This window comes from Pseudophryne corroboree, chromosome 1, assembly GCF_028390025.1.
Source record: "Pseudophryne corroboree isolate aPseCor3 chromosome 1, aPseCor3.hap2, whole genome shotgun sequence".
Taxonomy (NCBI): Eukaryota; Metazoa; Chordata; class Amphibia; order Anura; family Myobatrachidae; genus Pseudophryne; species Pseudophryne corroboree.
Genome location: NC_086444.1, coordinates 557810928 through 557829484, shown reverse-complemented (window position 1 = coordinate 557829484; position 18557 = coordinate 557810928). Strand labels below are relative to the sequence as shown.

Genomic DNA, 18557 nt, shown 5'->3' with positions numbered 1-18557 from the left:
GGTATCAAGGATTCTCCTCTGGGCAGAATGACACGCTCTTGCATTGTCCGTGATCTTCATTACGGGAGTAGACAACTGTGAAGCAGACTTCCTCAGCAGACACAACCTCCACCCGGGAGAGTGGGGCCTTCACCCAGAGGTGTTCGGGTGCTTGACACGTCGGAATGCCACAAATCGACATGATCGCCTTAACAAGAAGCTCAAGCGGTATTGTTTCAGGTCAGGGGACTCACAAGCAGTGGATGCTCTGGTGACTCCATGGGTCTACCAGATTGTGTACGTGTTTCCACCACTCCCTTTGATCCCAAAGATTCTCAATAGAATAAAAAAGGAAAAGGTTCGAGCAATTCTCATTGCTCCTGACTGGCCAAGAAGGGCCTGGTATGCGAATCTACAGGAGATGCTCCTGGAGGAACCGTGGCCTCTACCTCTTCGCGAGGACCTTCTCCAACAGGGCCCGTTCGTCTATCAAGACAGCATGGAGGTTGAGCGTCAAATACTAGCCCGGAAAGGGATCCCCAGTAGGGTTATTCCAACCCTGATCCAAGCCAGAAAGGGGGTAATTTGGAAAAAATACGTCTCTTGGTGTGAGAACAAGAAAATTCCTGCGGTGGAATTTAAGCTGAGGCCTTTTCTCCTTTTTCTGCAGTCAGGTGTGGATGTGGGCCTACGTCTGGGCTCCATAAAAGTCCAGATTTTGGCCTTATCCATTTTCTTTCAGAAACAATTGGCTTCTCTCCTGGAGGTTCAGACATTTTTGAAGGGGGTTCTGCACATCCAACCTCCCTTGTGCCTCCTACGGCACCTTGGGATCTCAACGTGGTGTTGCAGTTCCTGCAATCTGATTGGTTTGAGCCTTTACAGGACGTTGACGTCAAGTTTCTTACATGGAAGGCCGTCATACTGTTGGCCTTGGCATGTGTTGGAGCTGGGGGCGGTGTCTCACAAAAGCCCCTATTTGATTTTTCATGAAGATAGGGCTGGACTCAGAACTCGTCAGCACTTTCTTCCAAAGGTGGTGTCTGCGTTTCATATCAACCAACCTATTGTGGTTTCGGTGCTTACGGATGCCTTGGCTACTGCAAAGTCCTTGGATGTTGTGAGGGCTTTGAAGATCTATGTGAAACTGACAGCTCCTCACCGGAAATTGGACTCGCTGTTTGTTCTCTTTGATCCCAATACTATTGCACGTTGGATCAGGCTTACAATCCAGCATGCTTATTCCACGGCAGGTTTGCCGTGTCCAAAATCTGTACAGGCCCACTTTACTAGGTCGGTGGGTTCTTCCTGAGTGGCTGCCCGGGGTGTCTCGGCTTTACAGCTCTGTCGAGCAGCTACTTGGTCAGGTTCAAACACGTTTTCTAAGTTCTACAAGTTTGATACTTTGGCCTTTGATGACCTTCAGTTTGGTCAGTCAGTTCTGCAGGAACCTCGGCACTCTCCCACCCGGTTTGGGAGCTTTGGTACATCCCCATGGTACTAATGTGGATCCCAGTATCCTCTAGGACGTAGGAGAAAATAGGATTTTAATTACCTACCGGTAAATCCTTTTCTCGTAGTCCGTAGAGGATACTGGGCGCCCGTTACTTTGTTCAGTATTGTTGGTTCAGCTGTTGCTGTTCCTGTTCAAGTTTGGTTAGCTTGGCTTTTCTCTTGTTTGTGTGTGCTGGTTCGAATCTCACCACTATTTTATATCCTTCTGTCCAAGTATGTCCGTCTCCTCGGGCACAGTCTCCTAGACTGAGTCATAGAGGGAGGAGCCTGCCCACACTGTTAATTTCTTAAAGTGTCCATGGCTCCTTGTGGACCCGTCTATAGCCCATGGTACTAATGTGGACTCCAGTATCCTCTACGGACTACGAGAAAAGGATTTACCGGTAGGTAATTAAAATCCTATTTTTACTTCATTCTTGTTTTGCTTTTTCTTCCACAGATCTGCTTTTACTATGCATGTTGAAGCTGGCCATTCAACTACTCCCAAAGAGGGACCCAAAGATCTTCGATGTCCCTTCTGTTTGTATCATACCAAATATAAGCACAACATGATTGATCATATTGTCCTACACAGAGGTAAATTGTCCATTTGTTTTTTACTCCATAGCTGGGGTCCCTCATAATTGTATTCCCATGACTTGTACTATAGAATGCTATTGATTGCCTTTCCTAATCATTTCAGTAGCATAATTTACTTATTTGCTTTAAAGATAGTTAATTTGCAAGCAAATGTAAAAAGTTTATTAGAAAGTTTATTAGTAGGACTTAAGGCAATTTTTAACGCCAATGTGCAACAATAAAAAAAATAAAAATTATATATATGTGAAAATAACCCTTATCTAAACCAATGTCAGAGCGTCATCAAGGTCCAATTAAAATAGATATGCTGATTTTTTATTTTTTTATTTTATTTTATCTGAAATTTCTTAAAAGTCCATGTAAGTTAAAAAGCCTGCTGGACTCTCAGGACCGGAAAAACGATCAACCCAATGCATTTCATCTTTATATAGATAGAGTGGGGCAGTGAAGCAGCCCTGGCAACCCACTCTTCGCATGACTACAGGGGTGTGGCCACGGCTCATGAGGCATGCCTTAAGTCAGTGGGCCTGGCCTTGCTGCCCTGTGTAACGGCCGCTGGTGGAACTAATGGTGGACAGGCAGAGAGCCGGAAGGCTGCATTGCTCGGCTAGCCCTTCTCTTTGTGTGGTCAGACCGGCCCATCCAGCCGTTAGCCCTTTTGGCATTTGCCAGAAGTGCCAGATGACCAGTCCGACCCTGAATTCAAGACAGTAATCCTGCTTGAGAACTAGAAAAGAGGAATGGATTCTGCACTAGATATCACATTATGTCCCATTTACACTTTTTTACAATCTCAGAAGAGGGCAAAGGGGTTTAAAGGTGTAATGGTAAACCAACCTGGTCAGTGTTGTGGTCACAAATTTCTTTTATATATAAACTGGTTGGTGGTGCCCCTAGAGTGAGGAAATGTTATCACAAAGAAAGGGAAAAAGAAGACTTTGTTAGGGGCACTCAATGGTGGGCAAATGCTAGTCCTGTGATTACCTTAAAACCTTTAATCAGACTTTATTAATAAATTGTCATTGGGGAGATAAAAGGCTCTCTATCAGCGCCAACACCCTGCCTATCAATATCATTCTGCCAGAGAATTGTTAGGGTCCTTGATAGGCAGGGTGTTTACACTGAGAGAGAGCCTATTATCTCCCCAATGACAATTTATTAATAGTCTGATCAAAAGTAAAGTTTAAGGTAATCACAGGGCTATCTTTTGCCCACCATTGAGTGCCCCTAACAAAGAGTCTTCTTTTTCCCTTTCTTTGTGAAGACATTAATCCTACAAACATATCTCTTCATAATAGACGGCACTCAGGGACTTAAATTGTTAAAAACAATACTTCTTGTTCAATAGCTATCTCTATGCCTCCAGCAATATGGTTTATGAAATACATTGCTTCTCTGACTATAAAGAATGGTTTCTAGGTAGTCCTGAAAGTATCATCTTTGGTGTCTGCCAAGAAGTAATATAAAATGATTAAACTTGTTCTAAAATTACATTTTGACATATATTATTTTGACTTTCAGATTTACAGCTTAGAAATATACTTTCAAATTTCTTATGTACTATACTTTTATTGGCATTGTCTTTGACTTATTACTGTTATGCAGCACTGTTGTAACTTTGAATAGGGTGGTTGTCGAGTCATTTTGCCATACAGGGGGCTTTTTTATGAAGCAGCGCCTTTGAGTGCCGTTTTACATTTTCACCTCCAGGCTTTTAGGTGGCCTTGGAGTAGGGGGATGTCTGGTATTAGTGATTTGAGTTAAAATAGTGTTCAAATATTGAAGATTTCAATATCATCTTAAACTAAGCACTTGTCTACTTGAATTAGTGTATCACTATAACAACTGCAGTATTAAAAGTGAAAAAAACATGCAATACTAGGTATGTAAACAACTGTTAGGGCAGTACGGATGTTGTAATGGTTAGCATTACAGCCTCACAGCACTGAGGTCATGGGTTCAAATCCCACCATGACCCTAACTGTATGGAGTTTGTATATTCTCCCCGTTCTTGCGTGGCGTGGGGGTTTCCTTCGGGTACTCCGGTTTCCTCCCACAATCCAAAAATATAATGGTAGGTTAATTGGCTCCCAACAAAATTAACCCTAGCGTGAATGTGTCTGTGTGTACATGTGATAGGGAATATAGATTGCAAGCTCCAGTGTGAATAGGCAAAAAAATTCTCTGTGGAATGTGTGCGCTATATAAATAAATTGTAATAATAATAACTGTTGGAAAGCATACCTATATGGCCATGTAGATTGCATTGTTTAGAGTACAGTATATTATTTTTTATTTATACTTTCTTTAATGCTTAATATTTACTTTTTGTTTTTTCTGGGTCAAATTTAGTTTTCCACTTATAGCGTTTTTAGCTTGTAAAAGAATTTTTTATTTTTTTTCTTGTTGTCTTTTTAAATTATGTACATAATATAGCTTTATCTGGTTGCACTTAATTATTTTACCTACTATACCTTTATTAAGTAGAATACCCTGGTCTTAAGTAGAATACGTATGTAACTCCCATAAGTACTCCTTAACCAAAGTGTCCAGATTCAGGAAGTATATTGTTAATTTTAATTGTATATTTCACTGGGAAAACAAGTTCTATATAATCAGTGTAAAAGTAGTGGTATTTTCCATACATAAAATATTTAATTGTTTGTGAGCACTCTCAGATGGGGAGTGATATTTTTAGTTCTGCATTGGATCAGATTGCATGAAGCAGTGTGTTATTATGATTCCCATGCTGATGTTCTATTCCCTTGTGAGCAGTGTTGTCAGGGTGGATGTATGTGATCATCTAAACAAGTCGGCTTTTAAGAAGTGGCGACTTTAGGTTTACAACCTATTGTTGTTAATCTAAACTGTATTAATGACTGATGAATTTACAGAAGTATGTTTTTCAAGGGAATGTGCCAGGAGAATTATCCGCATAGTTGGTCACTTAACAATGCTGCAATTGCTGCGAGTAGACATACGTTTTTTTAAACAAGTTGGTAGAAGATGTGTAAGAGGAGATATAGAAGATTATGGAGAAGATAGACAACCTCACCAGAGAATAGTGATGACAGGGAATTTTTACATAAAGTAATAAACTGGTTTTGCACTTGTAAATAGGATAGCTATTTCATAGCACTAATCTGGTTCTTGTGCGTGTATTTTTCTCCTTGAATGATTATATAGTTTGAATAACATGTTCTTATGTCTCTGCATTTTTAATAAATGTACTTACGGTTTCATGTGCCAGCTAACTTACCTCCTACTTCCTAAGTGATCAAACCCATTCACAGGGGTGACCAAAGTATAAAAGGCAGTTTGCTTTGCATACTCTTTGGGATCTTGGGTCTGCCAGTCTCCGCACACATCAGTTTTCATCACCCATAATGATGTAATTTTAGAAGAAGTCTACAGCCTCTGAATTTCTGTACATATGTTGTAACAACACTTCTGCTACTTTCGGTAATTCGTATTTTATGTTAGAAGACTGTTTTTATAACTAAAGTAGCAATGAATCAGTAAACATAACATTTGGTAATACTGGCCACACCCCATGTAAATCCTTTCATTTGGCTCAAGTGCTGAACGACAGGATCAGAATTTGATTTGATTATACATGTAAGTCCCTTGCACAATTTCAGCTGGTCAGGAGATGAGCTCAAGCACGCCAATAGTGTGACTGTGTTTTACCAACACATTTACAGTTATCCGATGTATCCTCCCTTACTGGTTGCCCTCATGCTACATGGCATGAGGCCTGGTGCTACTGAGATGCTTCTGGAGGAGTAGTGTACCATATTTTCCTTTTCAGTTTTGCAGCTTAGTTGCATTGCAGACATAGCAAAACACCGCTCAGTGTACTAAAGATGCTAGACTGCAGCTTTAACCACATAGAAATTGGTTTTGCACACACAGAAATTTGCAGATGAGCATAATGGACCTCTGCATGATGAGTAGCTGTGGCTGTTCTCATTGGATACCCTTTTTACACGTATTTAGATTCAGGCCGGGATGTATCAGCCCTTAAAATGCGGCTAAAACACCAAAAACTTCCATTTATGTAGGTTTGCTGCAATCCCCATATGCATAAAAATGGTATCCGCAGGGGAGCGCTATGGGGCTGTGGTGTGCCGGTAAGTAGCAAGCCTCGGAAAGTGAAATTTGCAGGTGACATTCATAAATTCTGCTGTGGATGCAATAACTGGCAGGATGTTTTGCATGATCCATTCCGCCCTCAGACGCAAACAGATGTGTCCTTACACACTTACCCCTTTTCTGCAATGTGGCACGAGAAACCTGGCGCGGTTCCCCTGCTGTGTACTATTTCCTCAGTTATGTTACTTTTTTCTTGTGCAACTTTTCCCTGGTTTTGGATCTTTGTTCAAAATAATGTACTAGGCTTTGGGTTGCAAAGCAATTTCTTTAAAGTCACAGATCAAGCATAATGATTTATTGTGAGCATCTCTCGTATTCTTGTGTACTTTTTCCTGAACATAGCTATGTTTTCTTCAGTATGACATCTTTGCTCGCATATAGGGGGTCATTCCGAGTTGTTCGCTCATTGCCGATTTTCGCAACGGAGCGATTAAGGCAAAATTGCGCATGGTTCGCAGTGCGCATGCGGTTAGTATTTTAGCTCAAAACTTAGTAGATTTACTCACGTCCGAACGAAGATTTTTCATCGTTGAAGTGATCGGCGTGTGATTGACAGGAAGTGGGTGTTTCTGGGCGGAAACTGGCCGTTTTCAGGGTGTGTGTGGAAAAACGCAGGCGTGTCAGGGAAAAACGCGGGAGTGTCTGGAGAAACGGGGGAGAAGCTGGCCGAACGCAGGGCGTGTTTGTGACGTCAAACCAGGAACGAAACTGACTGAACTTATCGCTATTTGTGTGTAAGTCTCGAGCTACTCAGAAACTGCTAAGAAATTTCTATTTGCAATTCTGCTAATCTTTAGTTTGCTATTCTGCTAAGCTAAGATACACTCTCAGAGGGCGGCGGCTTAGCGTGTGCAATGCTACTAAAATCTGCTAGCGAGCGAACAACTCGGGATCACCCCCATAGTGTACTACTGTAGGTATTTAAGACTAGCATTTTGGTGTGCTAATAAATAGAAGTTCTGGGGTGTGCTAATTGGTGTGATTTGATGATAGGTGTTTGTGAAGACACCTGTACAAATGTCGCATGCCAAATTAGTCAGTGTAAGCTAGCAAAATAGTAGTGTCGCTTCTATGTGTTTTAATTACATGACAAGAGGTAAATTTGCAATTTGCATGGGACCTGGTACGCTATTTGGGAAGAATGAAGCAACAGTAAAGGAAGGACATTGACTGTGGATGTAATTTTAGTACAACATCTAAATATTGATTATTAGTGCAGACATTGCCTCTCTTGTGCTTAGCATATCGATTCAGTGTGACTAAAAGTTAGAGAACATAGGCCCTCATTCCGAGTTGTTCACTCGTTCTTTTTCATCGCATCGCAGTGAAAATCCGCTTAGTACGCATGCGCAAAGTTCGCACTGCGACTGCGCCAAGTAACTTTACTATGAAGAAAGTATTTTTACTCACGGCTTTTTCTTCGCTCCGGCGATCGTAATGTGATTGACAGGAAATGGGTGTTACTGGGCGGAAACACGGCGTTTCAGGGGCGTGTGGCTGAAAACGCTACCGTTTCCGGAAAAAACGCAGGAGTGGCCGGAGAAACGGTGGGAGTGCCTGGGCGAACGCTGGGTGTGTTTGTGACGTCAACCAGGAACGACAAGCACTGAACTGATCGCACAGGCAGAGTAAGTCTGGAGCTACTCTGAAACTGCTAAGTAGTTAGTAATCGCAATATTGCGAATACATCGGTCGCAATTTTAAGAAGCTAAGATTCACTCCCAGTAGGCGGCGGCTTAGCGTGTGTAACTCTGCTAAATTCGCCTTGCGACCGATCAACTCGGAATGAGGGCCATAGTGAGTTGTTTGGAACCGTTTCCTAGAGGTGATGTGTAATAGATTGTGCACTATGGGCCTGATTCCGACTTCTACACAAACCCTTCAATTTGCGTTGTGTCTGCGCATGTGCACAATGGGTTCCTGCAAGCTGGCACTGAGTGCCTTAAAGCTGCACCATGACTGACTTGCTACATCCATTTGGGGCAGGACGGAGGCGGTGCAGAGCACCATTTTTTAAAATGTCCCCACCATTTTGTAGGGTGATCGATGTGTGTTCGGACACAGACGCCTCCTGGCAGATGCTGCCTGGAGGTGTCTTTCCCACAGGCATCTCTTGTAGCATTAGTATATTAGTTGTACCGTATTGCACAGCTGCTCCCCTGCGGCTGTGCAATACCATACAACTATGAGCCGGGCCATATGGCATTACACTTGCCATACAACAGTGTTGTTTTCTCTTGACACGATACTGTCAGTCAGTCACATGTAGTTGATTTTATTTACATATATATTACATTCTGATGGCTGTACTGTATATTTGTTTGACTTGTTTGAAAGTCCTATTCTGATCTTCATTATTTTTTAAGCTTGCGTACAAAGTAATGCATTTCAGAGAACTGTTTCGTGATGCCATCACTTAGCACAAATTATAATCTAATATACTTACACCTATGGTAAAAGTGCTTGTTTGACAAGTATATAGACATCAACCCAACTCCTGGGGCTCTTGCAGGTGATAATTGCTGCTGGATGTCTACACTTAAGTATTTTCTGCCTTTTATTATTGTAATCAACATTTTATAATGCTGCAAGCTATTTAGAACTTTGTTTACCTAAGGCCTTGCCGTTAAATACCTAGAATTGTTCAACGTTTCAGATCTGATGTAGATTTCAAACTGTTCTTGTAGTGTTTTTTGACTATCATTGTCAGCTACTGTTTTTGCTAATGTTGGATTAAAAGATGAATAAAAGTACTTTTTTTTTTCTTATTTATAAATGACCAAGTTTACACTTAAATTCCTGTAATTATTTTGGTGTTTATACAATTTTGCACTTGCTTTAGCCAGGGTTGTAAAAGTCAAATCACTGTGTACAGATATGTCCTCATACATCTAGCCTCAATGCGCCACGCAACTGGAGATGCCTGGCATGACTGAGCTGCCAGGTCCTGTGCAACTCTGCTAGCGTCAGTTGTCCTTTTGTTGCCTGAAAATGCACTTGATTCAAAATGCAATGTGAATAGAATGCACAAGCAGACCTTGCTGATTAAAATGATATGCAGCATGCTTATATTCTGTGTGCGACCCCAGCTGTATCTGCATATCAAATGTTACGTTACAGTGTTTTCTAGGAAAACACTGTAGTGTAGCATTTAGTATGCAGATACAGCCATGGTCGCGCACAGACTGTAGGCATGCCATTTTAATCAGCATAAGCAGCTTGTACATACTACAGTATTTGCACCATTTTGCAAATAAGATACATTTTAATGGTACTAGTCATACGAAAAGACACTCGTCACTACTAAGTCACCCCATGGCATGGAGAAAGGCTGTTTAATGTGCCAGAGGCTAGATGTATGTGGACACATCTGTACTACAGTATAGTGCCCACACAACTAAATCCAGCCTGTCGTGAATAGAGCCCATTGTCTAAAATACTGACCCTGAAAATAGAACTAGTCCGATTTACATACATACAGGTGTGTTATTAAACTGTAATAAATAAGTTATATTGTTTTGTATGTCACTCTGATGTATTCTGTCTTGATTCTAGAAGAGAGAGTTGTCCCGATTGAAGTTTGCCGCTCCAAGTTATCAAAACAATTGCAAGGAGTTGTGTTCCGATGTGATAAATGCACGTTTACCTGCTCCAGTGATGAAAGCTTGCAACAACACATAGAGAAGCACAATGAATTGAAGCCTTACAAATGTCAGCTATGCTACTATGAAACCAAGCAAAATGAAGAGCTAGAAAGCCATCTGAGGAATGAGCATAAGGTATGAACTGCATTCTCTGCATGTAAAATGTAGCACCTGAAATAGGCACAAAATATCTAAAGTTTACTCCTGGAAAAGATTTACTTTAGTCAGGCGGTTGCTACATAACAATAATCAAGAAAAACTAATTTGTTAAGCTTGCTTGTATTAAAATTGGCGGATTTAGTATGATATACCGATGGACTGGATGCCGGCGGTCATAATACCGACAGCGGCATCCTGACCATCAAAATCCTGATGGCCCCCTAGAAAGTACCCTAACCCTCCTTTGTGGGTCCTTAACCCTCCCCTTCCTTTCACCGCTGCCTATGCTTTAACCCTCCTCGTTTGGTGTGTAACCCTAACCTTCCCTTGTAAGTGCCTAACCCTAACCCTCCCTTCCCTGGTACTTAACCATCCCCTTCCGGTCCCTGCACCTTAACCCTAACCCCCTTTCTAATGTTTAAACCTAACCTCCCACCCCCTGCGGCAGGATGCAAGCGTGTCCCGCTAACCGAACGTTCGGGATTCCAGGCGACTGTATTTTGATGCCTGGATCCCGAGCTCTGCCGGGATTGGGATGCCAGCAATATGCCACCGTGTCTCTATTTTGACCACCGGGATCCCGTCCGGTGGCATTTCAACTACATCCCAAATTGGCATATAGTAGTAATCCAATGGAAGAAAAATGGACAAATTACAATGCTTACAAGGAAGGGAATTTCTGTAAACTCTACAAATTGGCGCAAGGGGAATGCTGCCCAATGGAAACTGTTGACTCAACTGGATGTCACCCCTTAATCCAAAATAAATTGTACAAATCTAAAGCAAGAATAGAGTCAATGCCTTCCTTTGGCGCATGGGAAAAGCGTGAGAGATAGGGAAGTAATTGTACTTTCCTAACTAAAATGATACAATGTTATTATTCGGCGTACCCCCACTCACGCTGATATGGAGTAGTTTACACACATCAAGGTATCTTTTATTCTCCCACATAAAACTCAAAGTCTAAAGATAATCCTGGGTGTCGTACCCCAACTCACACAGAAATAGATATCTGGACTCCTATCAAGGTTTCTTTCTGTCGTCCTCTCAAAACAATTCATAGAAGCAGTCAGACACCTTCCAGCACTCTCCGACCCGGATGGGAACCTGTTGATCAATCTAGGCCACAGGTTCTCAAACTTGGTCCTCAGGACCCCACACAGTGCATGGTTTGCAGGTCTCCTCACAGAATCACAAGTGCGCTTGTGATTCTGTGAGGAGACCTGCAAAACATGCACTGTGTGGGGTCCTGGGGACCGAGTTTGAGAACCTGTGGCCTAGATTGGTCAACAGGTTCCCATCCGGGTCGGAGAGTGCTGGAAGGTGTCTGACTGCTTCTATGAATTGTTTTGAGAGGACGACAGAAAGAAACCTTGATAGGAGTCCAGATATCTATTTCTGTGTGAGTTGGGGTACGACACCCAGGATTATCTTTAGACTTTTAGTTTTATGTGGGAGAATAAAAGATACCTTGATGTGTGTAAGCTACTCCATATCAGCGTGAGTGGGGGTACGCCGAATAATAACATTGTATAATTTTAGTTAGGAAAGTACAATTACCTCCCTATCTCTCACACTTTTCCCATGCGCCAAAGGAAGCCATTGACTCTATTCTTGCTTTAGATTTGTACAAATTACAATGCTTGCTTATAATGAGCAAATAATTGATTACATAAATCCAGGACTACTATTGTAACCCATGACAAGACATGTTCTGAGACTAGTTTCAAGTTGGAAATCAGCACTTTTTTTCATGACCCAATTACATCAATCTTCGATACAAAATTCTATACCATCCCAAACAAATGTCTGCAATCTGATTTTTATATTTATATATATATATATATATATATATATATATATTTATTATTATTTTTATTTTTTGAAATGGCTATCTTTGTTATTATTGGTTTATAGGAATTCCGCCATTTTAATAAATAACATTAAAATTCTGGGGGTACCGTCAAATGATATAATGAAGTATGCCGATCGGTGTAAGATAAGGCCTCCCCTTGTATTCAGCGGGTGCAATCCAGAAACCTTGCCTAATTACTTTAATAACAGTTTGGTGGGGTGTTTATTTTTTATGTGATGTGAAGTTAGTTATTCATTCAATGACTGCAGTCACTGTAGGGTCTATTTAATAAGCCTTGGACAGAGATAAAGTGGATGGAGATCAAGTACCAGCCAGTCAGCTCCTAATGGTCATTTTTCAAACCCAGCCTGTAACATGGCAGTTAGGAGCTGATTGGCTGGTACTTTATCTCCATCCACTTTATTTCCATCCAAGGCTTAGTAAATAGACCCCTTAATCCCTGACTGCATGTCCTTTATTTTGCAGTGTATGTACTGTATAGTTTAGTGGTGAATGTTACACAGCATTGTTTCAAAGATGGATTTATACACAGTATTTACACACTATATTTTAAAGAAAAGTGTACAGAGCCTATCCAGTAATAAGGATGTACAAATGTTTTGTTCTTTTTGGAAATTAAGGCTTAATGTGTAAAAGCAGAAGGTTTTAGTAGAAAGAACTGTGCAGTTACATGTTAAACCACATGATGTTCTCTTCTAACATGATAACTTGCTTATCTGGTCTTATCCAGCTTCCCATTATTTGAGTTTCATTTATCTGTTTTGTCACCTTACTATAGGTATGCCGCAACTTTGAACTAGTTGGATTAGTTAATTTAGATCAGTTAGAACAATTGAAAGATAAAACTGAGCCTTCCAGCAGTGATGAAGAAGATATTGGAGTTAAGCCTGACGGTTAGTAGTCTTTTAATGCCATACATACGTATTGTCTACTGTATTTGGTTCAAGTAGCTGAAAAGTGCAATTTCTATTTTTACAGTAACCCCCAATCCACCCTTCACCAGTAAAGACACATATTTTGCCATGGTCGGATCCTTCGGTTGCAATACTTTGTTTTAATAATAGCATATTTTTATAATGAAAGCTAGCTTTTTAATACAACTCCTCCATTAATAAAACTAGGAATTTAATTTTATGCCTCAAGACACTGAAGTAACAAATTGTTATTAAATAACGCAGAATAATTGTTTGACACTGGTAACAAATTGTTTTGCTGGTCAAAAATATGCCCAAATTTTTTTCCCTTTTTATTTTATTTTTTTGTAGATACCGTGGAGTTTTCTGGTGTTAAAGATATTCCTCAAGAAAAACGCTTTCCATGTGAATTCTGTGGAAGAACCTTTGCATTAAACACTGAATGGGAGCGGCATGTTTTAAGACACGGCATGTATGTTTACGATCAACACTTTTAAATACAGATGTGTCTTCATACACTGAACATCTTTACGCCATACAACACTCTGAGATGCGTAGTGTATTGTATTTATCTTTCAATTTTGCGCCTTGGTCACATCACATACCCAGTGAAAAGCTACATTGTACCAGAGACACTTTGCTTTGACCACACAGGAATTGGTATAACACACATTACAGGTGTGTAGCACAGTGAAACTTGGAGTAAGAAAAAGCTGCTGGAGCCCTTTTTACACAGATTCAGGCTCTTGCACACAGATGTGCAAAAGTTTCAAGCGCCAGTGGTCTATATACTAGCAATGCAGTTTTGTCGCTTCCAGTTGTTTTATTTAAGTGAATAAAATTCACATTTTAAGCAGAAGACATGCAGTTGAGTCGCCAGGTCCTGGTGAGCTGAGGGGGCTCTTTGGAGCTATTGAAGCAACAGTATAAAATCACACATGTACATATTAAATCGCTATCTGAACATGTAACACATGTAAAATTTACTGCATTTTTAGAGCTGTATTTTTTTTTCCCCCATAATGTTGCCTTTCCATATATTTGCATCAAGTTAGTCATCTTGGTAACTTGACCTGCCAGGATTCATTTTATGAAGTAAACAAATATGCACCTATCAATTTGCTACAAGACGGTGATTACACCTAGGCATATTCGTCAGGTTCTGTTCCACGCAGCAGAGCAACACTTCAATAATAATGTGTCAGTCACGGAGTATTCTGCCACAGAAAAAGGCATTTTAAATAATGCACAAGAATGGTTTGTGTCCTGATAATTGTACATTGCAATTAGACTTTTGGCTGTACAGTAGACCTAAAAAGACAAACTGAATTACCAGTTAAAGATTAAGTCACGATAATATATTTGCATCCTGAGTTAACGATTAAATTTTCATTCTAATTGGTGATTTGTTACGAAGAATGTCGCATGCAAAATTTAAAATACAGGTTCATTTACATAACAATTGAGGGAGATGTACAAAGCTTTGAAAAGTGATACATTTCACGGTGATAAAGCATCAGTTAATCGGCTCCTAAATGCCATATCACAGCTGGGTTTGAAAAATTACTGGAGCTGACTGGTTGGTACATTATTACCGTGAAATGTATTACTTTTCAAGGCTTAGTACATATGGCCCCAAACCAGCTACAGACATCTTTTGGTTTAACTTACCAACATCCCTGGCAATGATCTTTTTAAGTTTAATAATATTTATGCCATGGCGGTCCATTTGTGCCACATGCTCAGTCTGTGTGGTCAGAATTAAGTTTGGCTTTAGTAGTATTGTCTGTATAATTATGTTCATCTGTGAATGGGTATGGATCATAGGGTCGACTATAACTAGATCGACAGTCATTAGGTCGACCACTGTTGATAGACACCTGCAATGGGTCGACAAAGTCGTTAGGTAGACATAGAAAAAGGTTGACATGAGTTTATTTTTCATTTTTTTTTTTTTTTTTTTTTGGTGTCGTCTTATTCGTAAACTGACCCGTAACCCAATTAGTGCACCGTGTCCCTTCGCATGGCTGGCCATGCTTCGGGCAAGGTGCCTCGCTCAGCTACCGCTGCGCTCGGCACAGGTTAGTATTCCCAGTCGTAGTCCACGTGGATCGTAAAGTATGAAGAAGTAAAAAAAAAAAATTGAATTTTTTTTTTAAACTCATATCGACCTAGTGACCATGTTGACCCAAAGACCATGTCGACCTATAGTGGTCGACCTAATGAGTGTCGACCTAAGTGCAGTCGACCTAAAGACCGGATCACCTGTGGATAGTTGGGCAGTTTTTTTTAATTAGCGCAATGGATTCGCATATATTGTCCTAGGTGAGAGGTAGATTGAGAAATAAAAAAACTTTTGACTGGTGTTTTCTATGAATTTAGGACATTACATTTAATGCCCAAGTTAAAGGCAGTCGCATTTAAATGTAAAAGATTACATAATATGGCAAATTGAATACTTTTGTCTACAAATGTACCAAGAGATGCATACAATATCACAGATGAACTGCTCTACAGAATGTTTCTGCAGAATAAATCACTGTAATTCATTTACATCTGTTAATAATTTCTAATATGGACGACATTGAAATGCTGATGAGCTGTTTTATTTCATAGGACTGTTGGTGAAAACAGAAAAGAGAATGTGGAAAACGGAAAGCCTTTAGACAATATAGAGGACACCTGGTGCGACACAAAGCAGGAGGAAAGGACAATAGATGCTTCCCAACAAACAGGATCCTCTTGTTTTAAAAATCTTTTGGTGACCAAAACAGAATAATTATTTCAGGAGACGCAATGAGAAACTTTGCAAACATTGATTCAACAGAAGAAAGTACACGAAAAGCTGCTTTTTGGACCTATAACTTTTTTTTTATTTTATTTTCCTTTTCCCCAAGCACTGGTACTTGTGTGTATAAAGTACAAGAAACTGATTCACACCATGACATTACTACTTGTCATCTTTTTTTCGTACTTTGTTATAATAATTTTATTGTGAATTAATAGGGGAATTAAACATTCAGTTTTCTCCTAAGGCTGACTTACAATTTTAAATAGCACCACTTTTAGGAGAACTTTTTAATACGAGCTTTCCATATTTTGCCACTGCTCTAGAGACAATAAACTGTGTCAAGCATTGCTCTGTGACTATGGTGGTCATCAAATTCCTAGTACCTCTAGAAAAAAAAAATGTTCCAGGGAAATTTTAAGCGTTTACATACAGTAAGCTGCTTTTCCAGGCGGATGAATATCGAGAAGGTGTCGAAATAACAAAGAACAAAATAACAATGCGTGAGAAATAGTCATGACATCTTACTACAAATGCTTTCATGGACTTGGTCTTTAAATACTGTGATTTCCTTTTATTTCTATTTTTTAATAAACATAAAAGTGGCTGAAAATGGTTGAACATTATAGGTATCGGTGAATGATCACATATAGATATATATATTTTATTTGGAATCCTTACCATGTTTAATGTGTTCTCACGCCGAATGTTCAGCAGGCCTTTCAGGTCTTTTCTATTTAGTTTAGTCTTGCAGTAAACAGCATAGGTCTTTTAACTGATTAGAATGACTGAAATATGTATGTTCGATATGAATTTTCTGCATATTCACACTGTATACAGAATGACCCATCTTGTTTCCAGCATGCTTATTTGATGCCTATATGAAATATTTGAGACACATCTCGCAAGCGTTTAATTTCTATTGGTCTAATACATTTAACATATTTGACTTTTAAATGCCCTCTCCTGGTTTTTCTTTTTTCTGATGTGAGATACCAAAAATGACTACCACATGACGATTTTTCTCAACCTGTATTTTGACGCATATATATATATACACACACACACAACATTAAAAACTTCTAATTTTTACATTTTTAAAGGTTAACCATATTTTCTGCAAAAGTTATGGTTCATCTTTTTAATGTAAATATAGGCTTTTGTTTCTGTTCAATGTAATACGCATTGCACTTTTTTATTAAGAGATTTTGAAAGGTTTGTTTTCTGGCACTGTTCTGTTATTGTTATACTTAAAACTAAAGTTGTGTTCATTTGGCTTTTAGCATGAGACTCATTTTTGAGTTGCTGTAATATATCCCCTACCTCATGCCTTCACTTGTGATCAAAAATCATTTCAGGTTTATCTTGCTGGAAACTTTGTAAAACAGAAATTATATATAATTTCAACTAAGCTTTCAAAATGGTTAATTTATACTTGTGTAAGGGAGCCACAACTAGTTTGTACTGATTAAAAATAAATAAATACATAAAACAATGGACTTTGTCTGCATCAGGGCTTAAGTGCCAACTGCAAAAATATTTCTTACCGTGGAGAGTCCTTGAACACTGAAACTTGCCAACGTAATGATTGGCCTTTTCTTCAAGCTCCCTTGTACTTCGTACTAATGGAGTGGCTACCAAAAAATACAATGCGTGTTTTTAATGTGATGTTTTATCACTACTTAATTTTTTAAACAACATGTAAATATTGTAATCCATTGAACTTTGCTTTGCTAACCTATTAATTAAACTATGGGACCATTATCCTTTTAAATAACTTGTTTGGCTTTTTTTTCTCTTTTTTTTGTCATACTGTGCAAGTATCACAGAAGGCTTTCTTCAACCCTATATTTAAGATGACACTGGATGTTATAACGTCTTTAGAGCTGTCCTCTTTTAAACGTAAAATGTCTCCATGCAACTTTGATAACCGTATTTGTTACACCTTTTGGGGTCTATTTACAAAAGGTAGTAAACTCTAGATCTGTTGTTGAGGGAGAATATTCTTCTAATTTAAGAAACTCACTAGTGCTTGCAAAGCCCTCTTAGTGACTTTATCCCTGTTCACTCAGATACCCAGAATGTTTTTTTTTTTTTTGTGTGTGAAGGCCCCATAATGCCCAACAGAATTAGAGGCATTCTGGAGCTTTGTGCAAACTTTATTTCACTAATAACTGACATCTTCGATTTTCTTTCAGCTTCCAAACTTTTTTTCATGGCTAAAAAATACACATGGGGTTTTTTGACCATTGTCCGTTCATGGAGGCTTACTCATTTTGTACACAAAAAGAGTTGTCTTATCTTTGAAAACTATTCTCCATGTAATAGAGAGGGTGGACTGTTATCTCTTGGTCTACATGATCAATATCTGTAATTTCCTATTAAAAATAAACATAAGAGATTCTCTTTTTTTGGTTCGGGTCAGTATTTTCCATTCATTTATGATGATCTGACTTTCTACATATTCAGTGACCTTCACCCTGGTGTTAGAAGTTCTTGTTGTTGCTGTCAGAGAAAAAGGGAAGCACTCTGTCCTTATTTGGATGGCCTCGAGGTGACAAAAATATCAAGACACATTGCCCAAAGCAGGATAGTTGAGGTAATGTTGTTTCCACAGGAACATCAATATGGTAAAAAGTCACCTTGAGTCTTCACAAAAATGACAGTTCATGGTTGTACATATAGACACAGCACTGAACAGTGTGTCTTTTCGAGTGGAAAGGCATATCAAAATTAAACATCTGGTATACCCACTTCAGTCCTAAAAGTGACTTCAGTATTGGCTTGACCACATCTTCTGCTACTGTTTTACTTCACTATAAACATTTTCATGTGAGCAGGGTGGTGTGTGCAGGAATTGCAAATTAATTAAGATCACTCTTTGGGTTCGCAGATAAGCCTTACTGGATAACAACATCACATTCACAAGGATTATCTTGACCAGTGGC

General features: G+C 39.4%; 1 protein-coding gene across 5 annotated transcripts in view; it reads left to right on the top strand.

The window, feature by feature from the left end:
- ZNF462 (zinc finger protein 462) overlaps positions 1–18015 on the top strand; it is a 384254-nt gene extending 366239 nt beyond the window's left edge. For all 5 annotated transcript variants that reach the window (XM_063914139.1, XM_063914138.1, XM_063914140.1 and 2 more), the window contains 5 exons: positions 1934–2070; positions 9784–10007; positions 12686–12800; positions 13173–13293; positions 15438–18015. In XM_063914139.1, coding sequence (XP_063770209.1) covers positions 1934–2070; positions 9784–10007; positions 12686–12800; positions 13173–13293; positions 15438–15600 — 760 coding nt within the window. In that variant the 3' untranslated portion in view covers positions 15601–18015. The remainder of the gene's footprint in view (positions 1–1933; positions 2071–9783; positions 10008–12685; positions 12801–13172; positions 13294–15437) is intronic.
- Positions 18016–18557: the final 542 nt, after the last annotated feature.